The following is a 21,652-nucleotide window of genomic DNA, read 5'->3' as shown; positions in this document are numbered from 1 at the left end:
GTACAGTTTATTCTCTACACAGGTAGACTTTACTCCACTTTATATCTCTTACATAGCAAATAGTTTGTTGCTGCTGTGCATGCTCCGAATGTCCTATTTTGCTCCTTATTATATTTTGTGAAAAGACAACAACTCAAAGCTTTTTCAATGTTGAAGAGGTATTCCACTGGTTTTAAACATAATTAGTTTACCTGCTGCTCCAACCAAGCCTGTCCTTTTTTTATTTATTATTTTATTACAAATATTGTTACTGTCCTTACTTTCACAATTTGTGCTAATTTAGTTGTTTTTATTATGTATATGTGCGTTTCATCTTGTGTGTCTAGCCGTGTATTGTTATTTCTAATGCTGTTTTTCTACAATTACATATGCTACTAAATTTAAAACTCGTCTCAAAATCCTTGCTGACAAAGTGACTGCGTTACTTAATCAAAATATATGGGTTTGCAGTTAATCTCATTGCTACAGTATGTCATGTTCTCTGAAGAAAAACAGATTTTAGTCTGACCATAACGCTTTAGAAAATGAGACTTTAGTAGACCAAACATTTAAAAGAACTGCATTATTTTATTGCCGTTTTTAGCATACATCCAACACCCCTATGCATTTAGCTACATGAAGCACTTACATTACAAGTCATGAGTCAACAGAACAGTTTAAAAATTAGGATTCATTTTCTTTACATATAATACAGTTTGCACACGTTAATAAATATCAATACAATCATGTCAAACCTGTCACACATCATCTAAAGCAACAACCCTTAAAATGATATAACTTTTTTGTATTCACATGTCATACCAAGTCATAAATATAGCCTCTATTGTTTCTGTGCTGTAAAACAGTGACCACCAGGATTTGTACTGTTGTCAAAAAGGCTATTAGATTTGACTAACCACCAGATAAACCATAATGTTCCGGTTTGATGCCAGTTGCTCATAAAGCACGTTGCATTCCTTCAGCGGCCCCATTTAAAATCATCCATTTGTTTGTTTAGGGACCTGCTGTATAAAAGTATTTGAAAAATAAAAGACAAGTAAAAAAAACTTGAGTTCCAGTGGGATACACACACACACACACACACACGTGACTACCTCAAAAAAACAAGTCAACTCTAAAAAATAAAATATAACTTTACTAAAGAAAATGAAAATCAAAAAGGCATCTTGTTCAAGGGTAAAGTATTAACACTGCCATGTTAATGATGAGTGGCGTGTAGTGTGTAAGTCCTTGTGGTGTACTCCTCAGATATTGCAGCATATCTACCAACAGACATTCCTGTGGCACAAAATGAGTAATGTGAGCTATGCTGATCTCCCATCAACAGGGAAATTGGCTCTATTAATGATATCCCGATGTTGACACACACGGTAGAAAACATATCTGAACTTGAGGACAGTTCCTTCAAAAGATAAATCTACCGTTTACCAGTCGGAATCATAAACATCCAATCTCGACCGTTGACCAGTGTTGGTAAACGTTAACCGTCAGCGTGATATACAGTGAACAGCATGTCAAGGAGAGGCCCATCATTATCGAGTCATGTGAAATGCTTCAGTGCTCATGTATATATGTGTATATATATGTGTATGTGTAATATATATATATATATATATATATATATATATATATATATATATATATATATATATATATATATATTATACAGTATACATCTGTAGTCTATGTCCTAGCTATAAAAGACAAGGGTACAGGTATTCGATGTGCCTGCAGCCTTCATTCCTGACATGCAATGGCTTATGGGTGCATCTAAATCATGCACAAGTGCAGGATAATGTGATTCTGGGCACTCTCCTGTGAATGCAAAACAAAACAAAAATGTTGATCTGTTAAAAGCAAACAAAAAGTAATAAATACATAGAAAACCATGGCCATATTTAATGGATTTTTAGTGTTGACAATCTGTGAGAGGGGAAAGAAGAACCTTTTTATGGTGTCTATATAAGGATGCAGGACTCAGCTTGTCAGTGGATAGAAAGGCAGCTTCAGCGGAGGACGTCCGTCCTCCAGAGATTGAGAGTGCAGACATCACTCCAGCGTGTAAAACACACCTCTGTAGCCGACCTTTTTGGAAAAGAGAGAGGACCCTCATCCGCCGCAAAATGTGACATGTTCTAGACAACTATACACAAAAAAAAAAAAACACAATTCCTTTACATCAGCAGGACCAAACTGCTCTCTCCAGGGAGGGAAAAGCAAAAACTGCAAAGTGATGAACTGGGACTGCTTTGTGTAAACGTTGCGGACTGCGTCAATGCCAGAGACAGTCGTAGTGTGTGTGTGTGTGTGTGTGTGTTTGACGCATTCACTGCTGCAGGTGTTCAGCAGACTAGTCTCATCACCATCTGAGTCAATTCCCTCCAGGACTTGAGCAGATGATTTCACTCCTCTTAAACCCAGTTGAGGTTGAAGCCTTTGGAGAGCATCACGCCCTCCAGGTCCTTGTCCTCCTCCTTCTCCCGAAGCCTCTGCTCATCCAGGAGGGCCACAAGGGCATCGCGCTGCTCCACCACCTCCAACATCTCATTCAGGATCTGCTTCTCTTGACCGAGCTCCTTCTCCGTCTTCAGGTTGTCTGAGAGACACGCGGGAGGGGAGGGGGGGGGGGAAGCAATGTGTTAAAAAGGGAAAGAGCAGATCGTACAGGTCAAAACATGTCAGTGCTCAAGAGGCCAGTGAGCTAACTGGCGCCCGCATTCACCTTCCACGGCCATCCGCTCCCTGAGTTCCTGCTGCAGTCGGCTCTGTCGGTCCTCCAGCTCCAACTCTCTGGCGCTTGAGGACGGAAAAAGGAGGACAAAAAAAAGATGAACGAGCGAAACGTTCCGCCGATGAATCATCGCTTTCAACATTCAGGCTTTCTGGTTGCAACTTCATTTAACTCGGCGGGGTCTTCTCTTCTTTTTTTTTTAATTCGTTGTTTTAAAAAGAGATGAATAGATAATCTAAAAGCTTTTAGTAACCGATCACGAGAACGCTGGCTGATTTAATCACAGTAATGAAGTTGTTTTCTCTTAAGCTTCAAACCACACACACAGTATATTATCATTTTCAACAGGGCTACAACCTTTTTAAGATTCATTTGGTCATAACTACAAGTCAGCATTACCTTCTGTACAGTCTAGTTTTAGCTTATACTTGCCTTGTTCGTAAAATGATGGAATATTATAAACATCATGCTTCACTGCATTTTTAAGGATGCCACTATTGTTCATTGATTAGTTCATTGCGGATATTAAGTTTCATCTTAATGTCTGAGAAAGTACAGCTTGGGGAGACTATAGAACGATCAAAATGATAATTTTATGATGAATTAAATGATCATGCCAATAAACGTGATGACGTAGGCTGTAACAAATACAGTTTTTAGACATCTAAAAACTAGCTGCTTGGTTACTACAACAGTTGGCATAGCAACCGAGAACAGACAGCTGCTAACTGGCAATGAAAAGCCCCTTTTGACTACAGCGCATCGATTAGTTTATCCATCTCAACAGTCGAGAAATGTACTCACAATATCATGAGTTCTGACTCATAGCGGACCAGGGCATTTTTCTCCTGCACCAGCTTGAACCACTCTTGCATTAGCTTGGGATCGTCCTTCTTGCCCATGCCTGGAGGGGAAGGGGGAAGCACAGAGTGGGAGTAAGAACGCTAGAGGGCTTGGAGACGACACCAATGTCACACAAACAAGGACCGACACCGGCAATGCAATGACAGCCAAGCCAGGAAGTCCTCACTGAGGGATGGTGAGGTGGAAGGATGGACTCAACAGCGACGCGCTCAGTCGCACCATACGTAGGGGGCGGTGCACAGAAGATGACGTGAAGCGACAGGTTTCAACTTTGGTAAATACACACAGACATAAAAACAGGCACGCAAATCACACACACACACACACATGCGCAACGCAGACACAGACAATACCTGTATTTTCAAGGTTGAGAGTTTGTGTGTCACCCAGTTAGGACTTTGTGTCAGACGAAGCTGCTCTAAGGAGCAACTACCTCCTCATAAGAGTTTGTGTAGGAAGAGAAAACACAAACACACCAACCAGTAGCTAAGACATTACAGAGACGTAAACCCAAGGATCCGATAGCACTTCATCCTCCTCCCCTGTCCACGTATTGACCCATAAATCCTTTTACATCCCATTCATGCTGATTGGTTTGAGGGTAACGTCTTAACGTATTACAATGATAACGTCAAGTGTTCATGGGATGACTGATCCCCGAGACCCAACAGTGCACACTCCTCCATCAGGTCTGCCTCAGGGTGATGCATGTTCGGCGCTAATGACTGCACTGCGCAGTTTGCAGGATTGGCCCAATCAGTCAGAGCAGAGCAGCTGCGCACTGCACAGAGAAGACCAGTGTGTGTGTGGCACGCGCAGAAAAGTCCACTGCCGGGGACACGCCTCCTTTCCCTTCATCCGACTGCAGCAGGCGGGGCCGGGAGGCAATCCTCCATGCGGCGTGACAGATACTTAGCTGGGGAAGAGGAGGCTCTTGCGAAAGGAAAAAGGAAAAACAACGCAGAGTAAATCGCATGGTGTCGGGGGCGGGCTTTCACTAATTAACAAGAGACAGAGAGAGAGGCGCTGCATACAACATGTGGGTTTCCAAGCCTATTCGACAAATGGATGTTATTCTCCATCTCTTGAACTACCTCAACTTGTTCCACCACTCAGCACCAATACCCCAAAAACACCAGATCGCACACAAGCACGCATTAGAAGCTCGGGCAAAATTGCCACCGTCGGGGTGTTAGATACTGGAACCAACCAGAAGATCCATTATTGTTTTAGGACCTGATGTGTGTCAGACTTTAATATTTAGAACAAATCGTCACTCCAGGCAGGTTTCTCACTCCTTGCAGCACAAAGTCGCCCGCGAGCTAGCCGTGTCTCACGTGTTCACTGCCAGGGCTTTAGTCATTTTATGGAGGCAAAGGCAGATACTACAAAAGACGATGCAGCTTTACCATTAAATAGAGCGAAACAGAAAAACAGACCGCATGCTGTTGATTAGACACATGGCAGCAGAGTAATTTCCCCTTTAAGAAAATGATATTTTTCCTAGTATTCTGAGACACTATGCGTGTACGGTTAAATGTTTTGCAACGACAACGCACAGTCTATACATCGGTATGAAACTGGAGGGTTTACCATGTGTTGCTAGGCTACAAATGACCACTCTAAGTCCTGCTCCTGAACAGCAACTGTTGCCAAAGATGACTGATGACAAAATACCCAGATCAAAGTCTGGAGCCCTCCCCCACAAAACTAACCTGAATATTAATTTCTACTTTGGAGACGTCTCGGTTACAATAATGACACTATGTGCATCTTTGCCCTTGACCACAGAGCTATGACACATGATAACTTCACCTAGTTGTAATAAAGTGAAATGGCATTTTGGTGTCACTGTGTCATTGCTATCTGCCTAATTAAATTTTTTTATATTTCTAACTCCAGCATTTTGTTGGATTACAGGTTACCTGACCCTAAACGTGACCTGCTCAGGCCTTGAACATCTACCCTGCAGGGTACTGTAATGATATCGGTTCCAACCTGCTCCTTATGTGGTTAGGGGGAATATGACAATCCACATTAAATAACTGTCATGGTGAAGTCAAGTGTAAAATAACCAACTGGCCAGAACCTTTGACAGCACACACTCTGACGCAGTGAGCAAAATTGTGATGACATTGGAGCTTTTTAAAAAAAAAAAAATGTTTTAACCGTTTGAAATAAATGTCCTCATCATAAACGGCTCAATACTTCACTGAGTTTTGGAAACGTTCTGGGGAAATCTACTGAGCCTGATCACACACACACACACACACACACACACACACACACACACACACACACACACACACACACACACACACACACACACACACACACACACACACACACACACACACACACACACACACACACACACACACACACACACACACACACACACACACACACACACACACACACACACACACACACACACACACACACACACACACACACACACACACACACACACACACAAACAGGGTCGGACGGAGAAGTTTGGGTGAGGGGGGGGGCTCAACAGGGTCGCCCAGTTCTGGAGATCCTTACGGTCGTCATGGTAACCCGCCACAACGGTCAGCGGAGGCGACAAGGGTTACGTTACCTTCGGGGGAACAGCAGAGGCAGAAGGAGAGAGGTCTTCGGCGTGGCATCCCCACAAAGGGCTCAACTTCCACAAGACAGGGGGGGGGGGGAGGAGAGCATGAGGGAGTGACGCAGATTGGTGCATGGGTGGGTGTGTGAGAGAGTGAGAGAGGTGGAAATAATGCAGGAGGGAGAGCAGAGACATTACAGAGAGAAAAAGAGTACACAGGGTGTAGGTGGAGGGGGAGGCAGAAGGGCAAGGAGGGGTGTGATGAGGGAGAAAGAAAATTGAGGAGAAAATCAAAAGAGGGTAGGAGCACTGTGCTAGAGAGAGAGAAGACAAATCACCTACAGAGAGGAGGTGGGAGAGATCAGCCATGTGGTGCGAGGATGGAACAAAAAAAGAAGGGGTAATAATAGGAAACAAGAGAAGACAGAACACTTGGTGCACGGAAAGGAAAGAAAGAATCCCCCCGTTTAAGCTTTCATCTGTCGTTCTTTAGATTATCTGCAACCGCATCCTGTGTTTGGTTTTGAAACGGGAATAGCCTCGGCATGTGGCCAGTGTTCATCACAGCACACAAGATGATTCAATACCATTTATTTAAGCCATTGCTGATCACCAGGCGATACACATCTCCTTCACAGAGAATTGCTTCTCCCTTAAAGATGTTTCAGCCGCTCCTTGTCAACACTGCTCGAACATGTTCAGACCAATTTGTTGCTGGTGTGGTGACTTTTAAAGTGTAGCTACTATTGAAGTGAACATCAGGACTTTTTTCCTAATATGCAACCGTTAAACTCATTATTTCCTTAATGAACCCCCAAAATAAAGACTATAGAACAAGTGTAAAATGAAAAAGATTCAGGGAAAATGTGAAGATAACTGGAGAAAGCAGAGTCACACACTTATAAGGGCTTGTACCACTACATGACACAAATAGGACACAATGTCCTCAGGCTAAAGGAGAAAGAGTGAGATGCCAGATAATTACTGAAAGGGACTATCACAGAGAAAAAGTACAAATCTTTTGGGAAAACTGCAGTTTATAAAATCTATTTTGGACGGATTGGAGTCCTAATAACTCTTTTTGGCTCCGGCAAAACAGGCAAATATAATTATGAAATGCATCGTCGGACTCTCAGTAAATACTTGTATCATCATTAAAGTAAAGGAATCAAAGTAAAACATGTTGATCCTAGTTTTAGTTGTAATGCCACCTTCAAGGCTAAAATACAACCATGCACCTAACAGCTAAATTAATTATTAAGTCAAATATTCTACAATTCAGCCCGTGATGAAACAAGTGAAATTGCTCTTCTCATTTCTCCATTAGTGCCTCCTCGCTTCCTCTGTCCTCCATCCTCTTGCCTGTGACCCGGAAAGTGATCTTAGCGGATCATTCTCAAATCCTAAAAATGCATCTTCAGTGGAGGGGAGCGAGGATGCACAGGTGGGTCCTCTGAGGAAGTCTTTTTTCGGCACCCGTGACGTCTAAAAGAGGCGTTACAAAGCGATGGACCGCCGAGCCACGCGGCGCAATTGATTCTCGTTGCTTGAATATGGCGACTTGGAAGAACGGATGTCTCATTTTGTTCCAACGCTTGTCGCCTCGGGCTCCTCACCTCATGTCTCTTCCTTGCCTCCTTCCGCTCGCATCTTAGTCCCTCCCACTTGAGATGCGAGAGGAGAGGAGGCAAGGAGAGAAATCGATGATGTACAAACTAAGTAATGAAAAGAGCCCAAAAAGACAAATCCTCCCCCGTGACGCATTCAAAACACCACAAACACACCGTATTGGGGTTGCAAAGATTAATTTTTTTTAAAGTGAGTCATCACACATCCTTCATTTAATTAATTACCTCCATCAACCCCACAGAATTGGATTTGAGCTCAGAAACGTCGAGCCCCTGTTAGAACCCTGGTCAACCAGTGAAGTTTGGAAAACTCCTTTTATGTCCATTTGTTCATCTTTGTGTCAGAGCTCCACGCAATCTCCCGTCTAGTTTAGTGACAACAACCAGTGGCACAGGCCTTGCTGAAATATGTGGAAATGCACCTTTTATTCATTTTTTTCCCCCACTCCTGCTGGGACACAAAAATGACTACTAAACAAACAAAGCCTGCTGACTTTGCTGGACACATGTGGAGGAAAAAGATGCATTGTATTCATATTCAAACAAGGCCACAAGAAAACAACAGATAACACATGACATCACTCCCAGACACGGTGTTATTGGCCCATAGCAGCTAAGGGTCAAGGGTTGGAACATTGACTATTAGCACACACTAAACACACACACACACTGGGAGTTGTGCAACTGAGCAGGTATGAGAAAGTCAGGGGAGCATTTGCTGGGACTACAGGACAGAAGTTCAGCAGCACTGAGCTATGAGGGGAAGCTAAGAGCCATGCCAGCAGATTAGTATGGGAGAGGTTATAGAATACTAATTACACAGTGTGTGAGTGTGTGTGTAAATGTGTGTGCATGCGTGTGTGTGTGTTCTTTGAGCTGACATTAATTTAATAAGAGTAAACGGCAATTGTTGGAGAATATTCTCAGCTGTGGAATAATTCACATCTGATGCACTGGTGTGTGTGGCGGTACAATAGAGTGCGTGATTGGCTCAAAATAAATGACAGTGCACGTGATTGCCTTGTGCAACAGCGTGGCTCATTGATGTGTTTTTGTATTAGCTTTTGGACAACAACTGAGCTCTATGATACAGAAGCATAAATTGTATCGGCTTGAATTTGCGCATTATATAGTGGCTAGTAAAAATCGATATTCTTGTTCTTTTTTTTTTAATGCAATTTACTGACAATAAGAACATATCGAATATTAGCATCTTCAAGCTATGAAACCAGATCCAGCACTTGTACACGTTCTATATAGGTGCACTATTTATGTTTTTCGGTTCTTATTTCGTTTTTTTTCCTCTGCAGTCTGTATCGCTGCTTAAGATTTCTGACTCTGCAATATGTCGTCGTCTCCACTGCAGTTTGCATTATAATGTCTGCGTGCTGAGGAGGCACAAGTAAAAGTTACTTATTCATGAATTTATCATTTATGAGTGTATAGAGATCAAAGACAATCTTAAGAGAACAGCATGAGGCCAAATGTCTGATCTTTGTTTGATGTAAACTCAGTGCGGGTGGAGGAAGGGGTGGGGGTGTGGGGGGGGGGGGGGGGTAGAGAGATAGAGTATTGCAAAGAGGCTAAAAGCCAGACAGCCAATCATGGTAGATATGAGGGGTACAAAGCTCAAGTCGGGTGAGGGGTAGTAGGACAGATGGGTTAGCCATTAGGTTAGTTTAAAGCGACAGATTTGAAATACATACCGCCCAGATGCAAGTCCAAGATTTCACTGTAATTAGAATCTCCCCAATAGTCTACAATGACAGGGATATATTAGAGATAGGAGTTATTTCACAGCCCCAAACTGGTCACACAATCACACGCACAAAATTCTCCGGCAACAACAAGTCATGCATGGTCTTGCAAATAGTTCTTACACACACACACACACACACACACACACACACACACACACACACACACGCTGCAGTAACACTCAGAACAAAGAGAGTCCATCGGTAAAATGCATTCAGGCTGAGCAATAATCATATATGGCTTCTTTTTCTTTCAAAAACAATAAAAGGCTGCAACATAGATTTGCCACGTTGCTGTTTACTGGCTGAGTCTGCTTAATATCACACAAAGCTTCTCGTAATGAGTTGAGGAAATTATTATTTTCGTATCGCGTGCACTTCATTTGACAAAGTTGCCGCGAGAAAAGCTTTTATGTCTCCAGTTATGTGCTATCCAATCCATATGCACACAATAATTCAATGATTTAATACTTAATCGTTTCAGACTGAACGAGTAGCTGATTGTTAAATGAGATCTTTGAGTGCAACAGACCAAGTCACAAACAACTCTGGAATGCTCACCACAGTAAGACAAAAGAAAAACACGTGTCATAGACACAATCTCAAAAATCATCTGTATCAAGTCAATCAGCCACACAGTGAAGGTTTGCAGAAAACATCGTAATAAAGAAGTCGTCAGCCTGAAAACAAATACATATTTGATTTCTCTCACTCCGATTGTGCTTATCAAATGTAACGTGATCTGAGTCTTGATCAGAGCACAGAAACTCTCCTCGTTGAGAGGCGGTGAAGGCGACACATCCAGAGTGAGCAAACACAAATCTATGCCGGGACACACATTCTCCTGATCGCATGCAGCTCGGACTGACGATGGCGGACAAGTTATGAACGGACAAAGACCAACATGTTCAGAGATGGAGACATGTTGCAGTGTGCCACCACAGATGGAGCCTACATAATAGTGTCACATGTCAATTAATAAAAGATAAATAAAAAAAGGAAACTACAGTAAAATATCTAATACCTGATCTTCTTTTGTGCTCTTTGGGTAACGTATAAGTACCTTTATACAATCCTTTAAGAGAGTAGAGTAGTGAACAAGTTAAAACAGACTCAAACAATTGGCTTCAGATACAGCTGATGGGGAAAGCAAAGAGTTATTTGGTTGGAGGGAAAGAAAATTGGCCGAATTTAATGAAACGCTCACGTTGCGTGCGCTCATTTGCGTGATAGAAGCTTTTGGTACCATCATCGTTAAGTCAACTAGGATGGAATACACTGTCGGCTCTATAAAGGAAAACCTTCGGGCCTGACGTGAAGTAAATTATGTTAATACTACTGAGCGCTATTCATGCTTCACACTCTTAGAAAACTGTACCAAATAATTAACTGTGCTGCCCTCTAACACATAATGCATTCTTCACCTCGGATATACATCGTCTGTGATAGTCCCTTGTCCAGACCAATTTGGGCTCATTACTTTGGAGAAACACATGTCTTTATGATGCGCACAAATCTACGTGCTGCAATATCTGCTTCGGTGCGGCCGCAGAAATTGTAAATGCAGACTTCGCAAATGATCGCAGAGGGACAGCTTTTCTGGGTTAATGCAGTTTCTTGGTCACATCATCCTAATCATCGATATTATTATTATTATTCCCTTGGGAGCTGTAGAAAAGGCTGAACTCATATCGCGGAACGTTAAACACCGTCTCGCGGAGCCGACGCCGACACAAAAACAAGATTTAATTGCCACACAGAGTAATTCAGTGTAAAATGTTAATATGAAAATGGTTCTATGCGTTATGAAACTTACGACACCCTTTGGTTCACTCAACGTGGGTAATTTGCCCACATGCGGGTACAGCGCGCCGCATGGGATTGACTTGAAATAATTAATGAAGGTAAGAAGCGCAAAGTTTAGTTTCACTTCAAATTACTTGAAATGGCCGTCAAATCATAACAGAAGTTATCTGGAGACACCTTGCATGCAGAGCAGCTGCAGGCCGTAAAGATGCCTTACCTGCTTCTCCTCTCAAAGCCTTCTCCACAGCGACGCCCCTCTCCTCCAGCTGCCTCTGCTTCTCCTCCACCTGCTCCAGCTGTCTCTGGATGATCTGAACGGACAGGAGAGTCGCGTCATGAATGAAATGCATAAGCACGGGCACATTACAAGCAATCGGAGTTATCTAGCGTGGCTGCACAGTACAACGTCGGCCACTAATTACGTGTTTCTCAGGGAGGCTGCTGCAGAGGCTACCTTTAACGGTTTACTAATGCAACGCTTTACCCTCATTAGAAATAAAACCAAGGAGCACGGCTAATTAAAGTCTACAAGCGCATCGGCCTGTTGTGATGGGCCAATATTTCACAGATTTGACCAGAAAACTATTGACGGGGGGGGAAATAGATAGAGGGGAAGCAGCCTCTTAGGACGTCTGGGAGGTGCATGCAGAAGATCTCGTGTTCAGGGCTCTGTTATTGGAGGCCAACGCCACAGAGGCAGTTGAACCACGACTTAAACCCACTTTTAAACTATTAGTGCTGTGAGAAAAAGGTGAACCAGTATCAATCTTACGGACATATTTACATTTCATATGTAGTAGCTCAGCCATCATATGCATTAAAGAATGTACGCCCTATGAATGTAATTACTGTAGCTAACAGAAGAAGAGTAATACGTTGTTGTTTTACTTATTCTATACCGTTCACCCTGAGGACAAGAGGACAACAGGTTTAATGTGCAGGCACAAAACTAGGTTTGTTTTGTGTCTCCCCACATACCTCACACACCCGCGCACCACACATGGCTCAGGGTCATCTCAGACTGATAAGGGAATAGACAAACTGTTTCCTCATTCTGTGTGGGATAACCACTTGCTTCAATAAAAAGGACTGTCTGGAGAATGGCGAGCCAGAGTGTTTTGCAGACGTGCAGAGGCACAGCTCAACATTCTCCTTGCAGCAAGTAAAACCAAGAGCTCGAGTCTGTCATCTGTGGTCATTGGAGTGTGGGTCTGTTAATTGAACTAGCGGGGCTTTATCTTTATGGTAAAAAACCCACACTTAACTAAAATGTTGAATTATTGCATTAATTCCACTTTCAAAATTACATTAAAAAAAATATTGAAAATACTTTTGGCTATTATCTGCCCAAAATAGCTCAGTGGGCAATAGGTGATGTCTTTGAGTGGCCCGTGTTAAAATAGGTCTTTTAATAGGTAAGATTAGCTCCACACCCCTTTTGGTGACAAGGAGAATTGCATTTTGTATCCATGGGATTTGGTCCAATTAAATGATATTTAAGGTGAACATAATTGGGTATGACTTGATACATTATTAAATGGTTCGATGTGGGTAAAAGTGATGTAAGGGGCAGAATGAGAGATGTACGGCTTAATCCCTTAAATGTAAGCCCCCCCCCTCTCAGACTAACTTCCCCCGTCGGTGCTGAACTTCATCAGTGCCATGCAGCAAGAGGAGCCAAACAAGATGCGTGGTTGGAGGTTCTGCAAATAGCCACTAAAAGGAAGCAGGATTTAGGCCAGCTAACCACAGCTCCAGGAGCAGAGACTACAGCTGTAGCTTAGTGCTGCGTCACTGGAAGCCCGACTGCAGAGTTTTAACATCAATTGCAGTGAATTTCCGAACCAAAGTATGAATTTGACCGCAATCAAAGACAGCGTTGGCACCAAAGTAAGCACCAAATGCTGGTACGATATTCAAGATATTCATGATATTCATTTTAATTTCTCTGGATTTGGAAATCAGTTAAGTTAATTTCCAACCCTTTTACAAAAGTCTGTGTAGGTTTTCACATAAGAGTGACCATATGGTACATAAAAAACAAAAGAAACACAGACAACACAGCTTAACAGTGAAAACAATACCTCTGTAGCCAATTTCCAGCATGCCGCCAAAACCCATTTTTAAATCGTTTAACACGAATGACACGAATCACAGTTTGTGAAACTGTTTGAAGAGCTATTCGGCACACAGACCCCACGGGTAAACCGACAGACGAGTGCGTCAAGCCTCCTTTCAACACGGCAGCCGAGAGCCGGCAGCCGTGCCCGCAGCTCTGATTGCGTAATCACAGTGATGCCAGAAGCTGGGCTTCATCAGCATGCTAACACGCTCCCAATGACAAATGTCACATTCAGGTATAATGTTGTCGCTTTATCTTTTTTTTGTGCATGTTGGATGGCTCTAAATAAAAAAAAAAGTATAGTTAAAATTGATGGGGATGTCAAGTATTTAGTTGCGAACCAAATTATCAGACCAACTGAAATGTTGATGTGAAATTTGTAATTGTGATATTGGGCTGTACAAAATAAACTGAATTGAATTGAATTGGATAACGTGCCGCGACATGTCCCTGACGGAGGTCCACCTCACAGCGGTGACGGAGGAAAGGTCTCCAAAAGGGGGGCGGTTACCTGGGCTCGGTGCAGCCTCTTGAGTTCCTCCTGCTTGGCTTGCCGTCGTGCAGCTTTCTGGACCTTTCGCGTCAGCTTGGCATTCAGCTCTTCCTCCGTGTAGGTTTTCTGGTGCAATAATAAAAAGATAAAAAAAATAAAAAACACAGGGTCAGAGAAGTCTCACTCACAAGCTACTAATATGTGGAGTTGACTCCATTTAGGCCCTTCAGGAAAAACTGAACAAGAGTGTGTGTGTGTGTGTGATGGGGGGGGGGGGGGGGGGGGGGGGGCGGGGGGGGTTACAACACAACAATAAAAATCTAGCTTGGGATTTTTAAAACTTCACTGCAGTGTCCATCTACACACTACATATTAACTACAGGCTTTTCTAGTCCTATAAATTACATTCTCCAAGGTATGGAAACATAACAAATCGAGAACACAATGCGACACATTTACCATCGGCAGCACTGCAGCTCTCACACTTATAATCCTTCATATTATGAAATCTTCCGGAATAATAGGAGGATACAGTACGTGAATTAGCCATTAGCCGACTTGAGAGGACATAGAAAGCTGGCATGAATCGAGAGAAAAGAGAGGACAGCACCGGTGGAAACCGCCAAAAGTCATTCCTGCATCCAGGCTGGAGTAAAAAAAAAAAAAACTGCGTCGCAGTGACAGATAGGCAGGTTATTATCACACCAGTCGGAGAGGAGCAGCCCCCTGATATCAAGACATGAAGAGGTATCGCTGTGACCAGGAAGAAAGAGTGAGCGCGATTGGAAAAGTCATGTTTTAACAGAGTGGATGTCCAGCAGTGAGTGAGTGGGCGCTGCGGTCCGACCGCCACATGCATACAGAAAGGACGGTTAGTTATCGGCCAGATGCGCATGAGGCGTTACGACATGAAACCAGCACATGCGCTGAGGTGTGTGTGTGTGTGTGTGTAGGGGGGGGGGTTATCAATGGGAACGTATGTAATACTACCTTTGTGGCGTACGATCTCTTGAACGCCAGTGCGTGAGGGACATAAACAGACTTGGGGAAGACAAAACAAAAAAGGGAGGAAACGATGATGATTAAAATGGGTTAATGATTTTGTGAAATTGGTCAAAATAAATACAAACAAACAAAAACAATAATTAAATTATGATTTAGCTGGTACAATCAAAACGGGCAATGTTAATGTCCCACACCAACACACACAAAAAAAAAAAAAGGAAATGTGCAGCGATATTCTATACATCTACGTTAATCCGAAATTAGTCGAACAAAACAGCACTTACAAAACATATTGTAAGAAAACAGATTTTTCCGATTCTAACACCAAGGATTTTTAACATGAAAGCAGATAGACAGGTATACAATAACCTCTACGACAGTATATCTAATACGCTCACTGATCTAGAGAACTATGAACACCACAATAGTCACTAGAGACGAGTCTACTTGACTCCTCTGGGTGCCTATTGAATTACACACAGCCTGCCAGGCATGATACAGCTTTCACATCCTGTTACTGGAGCTGTATAAGGTCCAAATTCAGATAAACGTTATTGGAAAATAACAAAATGTAAATTCTTCATATCGGAAGTTTCTTCTTTTTTTTTTTTTTTTTAAATATGTGTTTACAATGGTTTTTGAATTCATGCCGCTGGCCCTGAACTCGACTGTACCTATCTAAACCACACACACACACACACACACACACACACACACAAACAATACCTCCTCATTGTCTCTCTCCTTCTCTCGATCAACCTCTTTTTCCCACTCTCTTTCATTATGACTCTGTTTCACCCTCTTTCTCTCCTTTAACTCTCTCCTTCTCTCCTTCTCCAGTTTCTCCTCCTTAATCGCTTCCTTCTGCATGTCTGATACAAGGTCAAAGATGTCCAAGTGCTGCTGGCAGGGGGAAGAAATCATTGAAAGAAAAAAGCGGTTCAAAGGAAGTCAAGCAGGAGAGGATGCAACAGCTGCGACGTCTATCCTCGCTAATCCACAAATTGTCATTTCATTCACTCCGGTCTGGATGTCTACAAGAACGAGAGCCAGAGCGTTAAACAAATTGCTCAGAATCGTCGAGAGGTGGTGGTGAATCACGTCCTCGTCCAGGCCGCTGCCTGGAGTCTGCTGCCTGGCTCTGAGCAGCTGGTCTCCACTGATTGTCAGCAGATGTTTTGCAGACTAAAATGTATTGGCAGAAATGAGCTCACGCTGGCTTGAGAGGCTATGCGCGACATGTTTTACCGAGCCTATTGTTATTATTACTCACATCAGCCTTTGACTTCTGGGAGGACCTCTCCAGAACGTCATCACAGGACAGGTCCGAGTCCTCAGAGAAGCTCAAGTTTCTGCGTGATTTCAAGTCTGCAACAAGCAAAAACAGCAGTTTTCGTTATAATTTTTATTTATTTTTTTACAAATACTACAAAATCACATTCAAAAAAGTGCTCTGGATTACCTTTCTTACCCGATGATTTCCCGAGGGGCGAACTTTTCTTCTTCCCAGAGCCCTGAGTGGTGGAGCTCGAGGACGGCGTGCTCGGACAAGATTTATCTTCCTTCTTCTTTTTGTCCTTCTTGTATCCCGAGAAGACGGCCTTCCACAGGGACTTGTGTTTGGGCGGCGTCTCGTCCGTGCCGGAGAGCCTGCTGCTGTCGTTCTTTGCCTTTTTCTCCTTCTTATTCTTGCGCGGCGAGAAGAGGGAACTTCGTTTCTTGCTCTTACTCGCGGAGGAGCCGTCTGACGAAGCCACGGAGCTGTCCAGACTCTTGTTGCTGCTGAAGAAGCGCTCGGGTAAAGTCTCGGCCTTCTTCGACTCCAGCGCTTTCACGGCTGATGTATTTGGGGATACGGCTGACTTTTTACTTTTCGCAGCAACATCTTGGGTGACGCTCCAGGCCACCTTAGGTAAGGCACCCTTGTCGATGTCAGACTCTTTCATTTTATGTAGCTGCTTGGCCATGGCGTCTTTCAACAGCTGGCTCTTAACGGACTTTTCTCTGGCCTTCATTCTCTCTTCTGCGATCTCCTTGGCCTCTGGGGAGAATTGAGTTGCCCTCTGGTTCTTAAGGGCTTGGTGGACAGGGATATTGGGTTTACCGTTTTCCATCGCTAGAGCCAGATGCAGGGGAGGCCTTTCCCTGCTGGGCTTGCTGGTGGGTGGAGTATAGTACCTGTTCATGCTGGTTTCTGGCGTCCGCTCGTCGTAGGACTCCTCCACGTCGTCGGCGAACGGAATCTCCTCCACCGTCTCCACGAACGACTTCCTCACCTCCTGCGGCCGGGGCTTCTTCTTCTCCCTCATGACGACCACTGGAGCTGGTTCTGGCTCTGGATCCGCCTGAGGCGAGGAGAGCTTCCTGGGCGCAGGTTTGGGTGCAGACACGGGGCTCAGTTGGGTCCTCGGTGCGGGAACGGGACTCTTGGTTTTTGCCGGCTCTTTGGCACGCTCGGATGGAGGCTGATCTGTTCCGTTGCTCCAGGACACCTGATGCCTCGGCTGCCTGAGCACGGCTGGAGACTGATTCGCAGGCACGGGTGGTGGCGGGCTGGAGGGCGGGGTGAGCATGATGGAGTCCGACGTGTTGTAGCCATCGCTGTTCACTGTCTGGCTCGTGGCCGTGCTCCCATTCAGCCCCAAACCAGAGCTGCTGCTGAGGTCCCTCCGATCAGAGCCATTACTCTTGGGCTCCACGGGAGCAAGGGGGGTGATGACCTGACCTTCAAGAGTGATGTTGAGTCTGCGAATGACAGCTCGGCCTGTAAAGGCAGGCTTCTGTTCCTCTGGTACGTCTGGAGACTGAGGCTTGACGGGGGTGGAGTCCTGCGATGGAGCAGTAACAACACTCTTCTCCAAGATTTTACTGCTGCGGTCCAAGGGAGTCAGGCCGAGGCTCTTCCTGATCTCAGCACTCTTCAACCAAAACTCCTCAATGATATCCGTCTTTTTCGATGGAGTTTCCTCCGTCGAGGAATCTATGCACGTGGAGGGTTCAGGCGTGCCCATGTCCGTGTTAGTCATGGGCGTCGAAGTGACGCCGGGGACAGGCTGATTTCTGACGGGAGAGTCCGAGGTGAGGGGCGACGAGGGTTCCTGGCACGGCAAAGGCTGAGCACAGATTGGGGAGAGGGGGTTGCCCGTGAGAGGGCAAATAGAGCGGGGAGGGTAGACAGGAGATTTAGGTGTGCAAGCCTCTGGTAGCGGGGTGGGCTGAGAGCGGATTGGGGAGCCAGCAGGGGACTTGACTGAGGATCTGACGGGTGACTCGATGACTGGAGAGTTGATGGGTGATTTGATGACTGAACTTATTGGAGATGAGGCAGGGACGTTGACAGGGGAGGCGGCAGCAGCAAGAGTAGGAGAAGGGCCAGAGGACGGATCGTGGACTGGAGCAGGCGAAGGACACAGTGGGCTCCTGGCGGCTGGAGAAGGAGAAGGAGTTGAGCCCTCAGTCTTCCTTTCCTCGGGTGTGAACGGTTCCGGGAAGAAGCGCGTGCCGGGAGACTTCACCGGCGTTATCTGGGAAAAAAGAAACGGAGAAGATGAGGATTCAGTGCCAACTTAACATCACATACCTTCAACTTGAGAGGTGTGGAATCATCTCACCTGTGGTTGGGGCTCTGGAGATGGTTTGAGTTGGGAAAGAACAACATCTTCTTTCTGAATGGGGCCGACGCCGGACGGCTCTGAAAGGAACAATAACAAAAATGATGCCTTCTTGTTATTTATGTGCCAATTATTCCTGAGTGATCAATTTGGATGAATTATTAGGGACATGTACCAATACTGGAGGCCGTTTTCACACTTTCTAATTTCCTGTCTTCCTCAGGAAGCACTGCAGCCCGCTCCGACTGCTGCAAACGAGCCTCAGCTTCTGCATCCGAAGGGATGTCATCTAGAATTCAGACATAACATGATGAAATATTGAATAGTTACGCAGCATTATATTGTTCATATTTCACATTATGTTATCACAATAGAGCGGAGACGTTGTCATTTGTATGAGCGCTCACCCTGATCCATCTCTGTACCGGGCTCAATATCTGGACTGTCTGCTTCTGCTTCCAAATCTCCATCCTCACAGGGCTCTGACATGACAATGAGATGGAAAGAGTCAGCTGGGTGACACATTCTCTTCAGACAACAACAACACAGCGGGATCCTTTTCCAACTTCCTAATCGTCACTGAACTACTTTTTTTCAGAAATTCTCCCTTTAGGCAAAAATGTTAAAAGAAGAGCACCGGAGTTCAAAGATTGCTTAGTAAAAGAAATCTGTCAAAACCAGTTTTGTAGAGAGGAGCGGAGTTATAGGAAAGATGAAAAGGCTTCGAAACCAAAAGCCATCTTTTTTTTTTTTTTTTATGAAGACAGCTTTAGGGAACGTTTTCTGGCGAGAAAATCATACATTAGTTTTGCGTCAAAGGAAATACTATAAAACAGTCAATAGATAAATGGTTTTGGCTCCGAGCAGCATTAGTAATAGAGACATGCAGTTATTCATTCTTAAATGTGCAAATGGATGACATTTAAACCAAGCAAAAGCAAAACCAAAAAGGTTAATGACATTGGTTAAGTGACGAGCAATAATCCCTCATTTAAACAAAATATAATGGGAGAGACTTTGCTTCTAACAAAAGGTGAAACCAATCTATTAAGTTTTAGAATAATATTACAACATTAACTATCACAGTAGACAGGCCTTGGTCCTCGTGGGTGCACAAGCAACATCCTGAACGAACTATCTAGTGGGTTTGAGCACAAGGAGATTGCCACTAAGCTTTTAACCTAGAATACCTAGGCGAGTGTTGCCTATGAATCCAAATATGTGTGGAGGACTCATTACATTCAGACAAGCTATTAAAAAGTCAAGAGAATACCCAACAGCCTCAATTTAAAAACTTTGTGCGAGTACAAGTGTCATTTACGGGTTCATCCAAAAGAGAAGAGAACGGTGATGGCAGATTCCTTCACACATTACCCATCAGCTCCAGAAACACTGTGGTGTTAAGTGTTTTCGAGCCTTCATGGCTCCTCTGCAGTACATTTCATTACAGTACAGTGATACTACGCAAGTAAAGAGAGAATACATGTTGTTGGAAGTGGGATGGGGTAGGATGAGAGGTTGGGAAGTGAAATGAGACCCACAGAGTGCAGAACTCTTTGAGAGCGGCAGCCTTGCAGCATGCAAGCTTTTGTGAGTGTACTGGCATCGGAGCGTGTTCTCGGCATGCTCCAGGAAAAGGCCAGACGACTAGAGAACGAGTCTAAGGCGGGATGTCATGATCCCTTATAAGTCTGTGCTACCTCCAGACATGGACTCCAACCAGACTCTCACTGCCTCGTGTCGGGCGGATGTGTGGGCGGGGGCTACGTTCAAACCAGATGATACGGAACAACGAGGGATAGATGGCAGGGAAATAACAGGAAAGTAATTAGACACATGGGAAAGAACATCGCAGAACACAAAAGAACAAAGCGGAACAAAATCAAAAGGGAACTGACAAGGGGGTTATGGGGTGCACCGGGATGTGGTTAAACATCACATTCACCGCAGTGACTCCGAACGACAAATTAAAAGATTGAACACAAAATAAGACATTCCGAGGAAATAAAAAAAATAAAAAAGTGACACAAATTTACAAAAACAGAGATGATTATGAACAACGGGTAAGTTAGTTGGGGGAGGTGGCTCCTCCTGTCGCAGACACGGACGTACGAAACAGAACAGCAGCAGCCACACTGGTGAAATGACACACCCTGAACCGTAACCCAGTCAGGCCTAAAGCCTTAGACTTCGCCCAGAGAAACCTTCCCAGGTGTTCAGCTCCTCCAGGTGGGTTACCTGCGGAGGAGGGCTGCGTGAGCTCAGAGGGCTGGGAGAGTAGGGAGGCTGAGGCCAGCTGGCCCTCCTTGTCTGCCTCAGAGTCCGGGCGTGTTCTCACCAAACCTGGAATGGCCTGGGGATCCACAGGCTGCAGGACTTGTTGGATCTGTAGGTTCCTGGCTAAAGGAGGGTGTCGGCATTCGGTGGTGTGTGTGTGTGTGTGTGTGTGTGTGTGTGTGTGTGTGTGTGTGTGTGTGTGTGTAGTTGTGTTTGATCCAAGAATTCAGAGAGATGAAGGCAGTTGTGCCAGAAAGGTAGCAGATGACAGAAAGAGGAGGGTCAAGAACAAAAATGAAAGAGAAAAGGCAGAGAGACAGTTAGAATACTGTGGCACTAAAATAAATCAGCAGAGAGGCCAAGTAGAGGGAGGCTGCGTGCACTAAACTGCAAAAATTAAATAAAATCAAACCATAAACTTCAAAGATATAAAAGGTTAAAGGAAGAAATAATATCCACATGTTGAAAATGCCAATTCTGCAACTCAATAGCAAAACATAGCTGCAGAGCCTACGGGGGGAGGGGGGGACACAATAATCTCCCAGATTAGTTTATTTAAGCCATACACAAAAACTGATGTATTAAAACAGGTTAATGGCTCACAGCGAGTCTTTGAAAGAAAACCCATCTTTGAACACAAAATCTCTGTTAAACACAACTGCAAACAACAAACCAAAAAACAAAGACAACAAAAAGGTAAAAGCCACACACTTCCTTGAAAAAAGGAAACCCAAACCAGGATTATATTTCACGCTCATAGAC

At 44.3% G+C, this 21,652-nt stretch overlaps 1 protein-coding gene across 10 annotated transcripts in view; it reads right to left on the bottom strand.

Moving 5' to 3' along the window:
• Nucleotides 1-547: 547 nt before the first annotated feature.
• Nucleotides 548-21,652, bottom strand: part of mical3a (microtubule associated monooxygenase, calponin and LIM domain containing 3a) — a 59,532-nt gene continuing 38,427 nt past the window's right edge. For 3 of the 10 annotated variants that reach the window (XM_034536084.1, XM_034536089.1, XM_034536090.1), the window contains 13 exons: nucleotides 20,852-21,013; nucleotides 19,021-19,095; nucleotides 18,789-18,902; nucleotides 18,614-18,693; nucleotides 16,465-18,526; nucleotides 16,276-16,370; nucleotides 14,988-15,038; nucleotides 14,016-14,123; nucleotides 11,600-11,693; nucleotides 9,526-9,576; nucleotides 3,536-3,635; nucleotides 2,723-2,796; nucleotides 548-2,596 (listed from right to left, as the gene is read on the bottom strand). In XM_034536084.1, coding sequence (XP_034391975.1) covers nucleotides 2,412-2,596; nucleotides 2,723-2,796; nucleotides 3,536-3,635; nucleotides 9,526-9,576; nucleotides 11,600-11,693; nucleotides 14,016-14,123; nucleotides 14,988-15,038; nucleotides 16,276-16,370; nucleotides 16,465-18,526; nucleotides 18,614-18,693; nucleotides 18,789-18,902; nucleotides 19,021-19,095; nucleotides 20,852-21,013 — 3,251 coding nt within the window. In that variant the 3' untranslated portion in view covers nucleotides 548-2,411. Of the gene's footprint in view, nucleotides 2,597-2,722; nucleotides 2,797-3,535; nucleotides 3,636-9,525; nucleotides 9,577-11,599; nucleotides 11,694-14,015; nucleotides 14,124-14,987; nucleotides 15,039-16,275; nucleotides 16,371-16,464; nucleotides 18,527-18,613; nucleotides 18,694-18,788; nucleotides 18,903-19,020; nucleotides 19,096-20,313; nucleotides 20,377-20,851; nucleotides 21,014-21,652 lie in introns of all 10 variants that reach the window. The other 7 variants (XM_034536092.1, XM_034536085.1, XM_034536086.1 and 4 more) reach the window with 7 other exon arrangements.

The sequence above is a fragment of the Cyclopterus lumpus genome, chromosome 6 (assembly GCF_009769545.1).
Source record: "Cyclopterus lumpus isolate fCycLum1 chromosome 6, fCycLum1.pri, whole genome shotgun sequence".
In the NCBI taxonomy this organism is placed as follows: domain Eukaryota; kingdom Metazoa; phylum Chordata; class Actinopteri; order Perciformes; family Cyclopteridae; genus Cyclopterus; species Cyclopterus lumpus.
The sequence above is the reverse complement of the archived record's forward strand: the minus strand, read 5'-3'. Positions and strand labels throughout refer to the sequence as shown.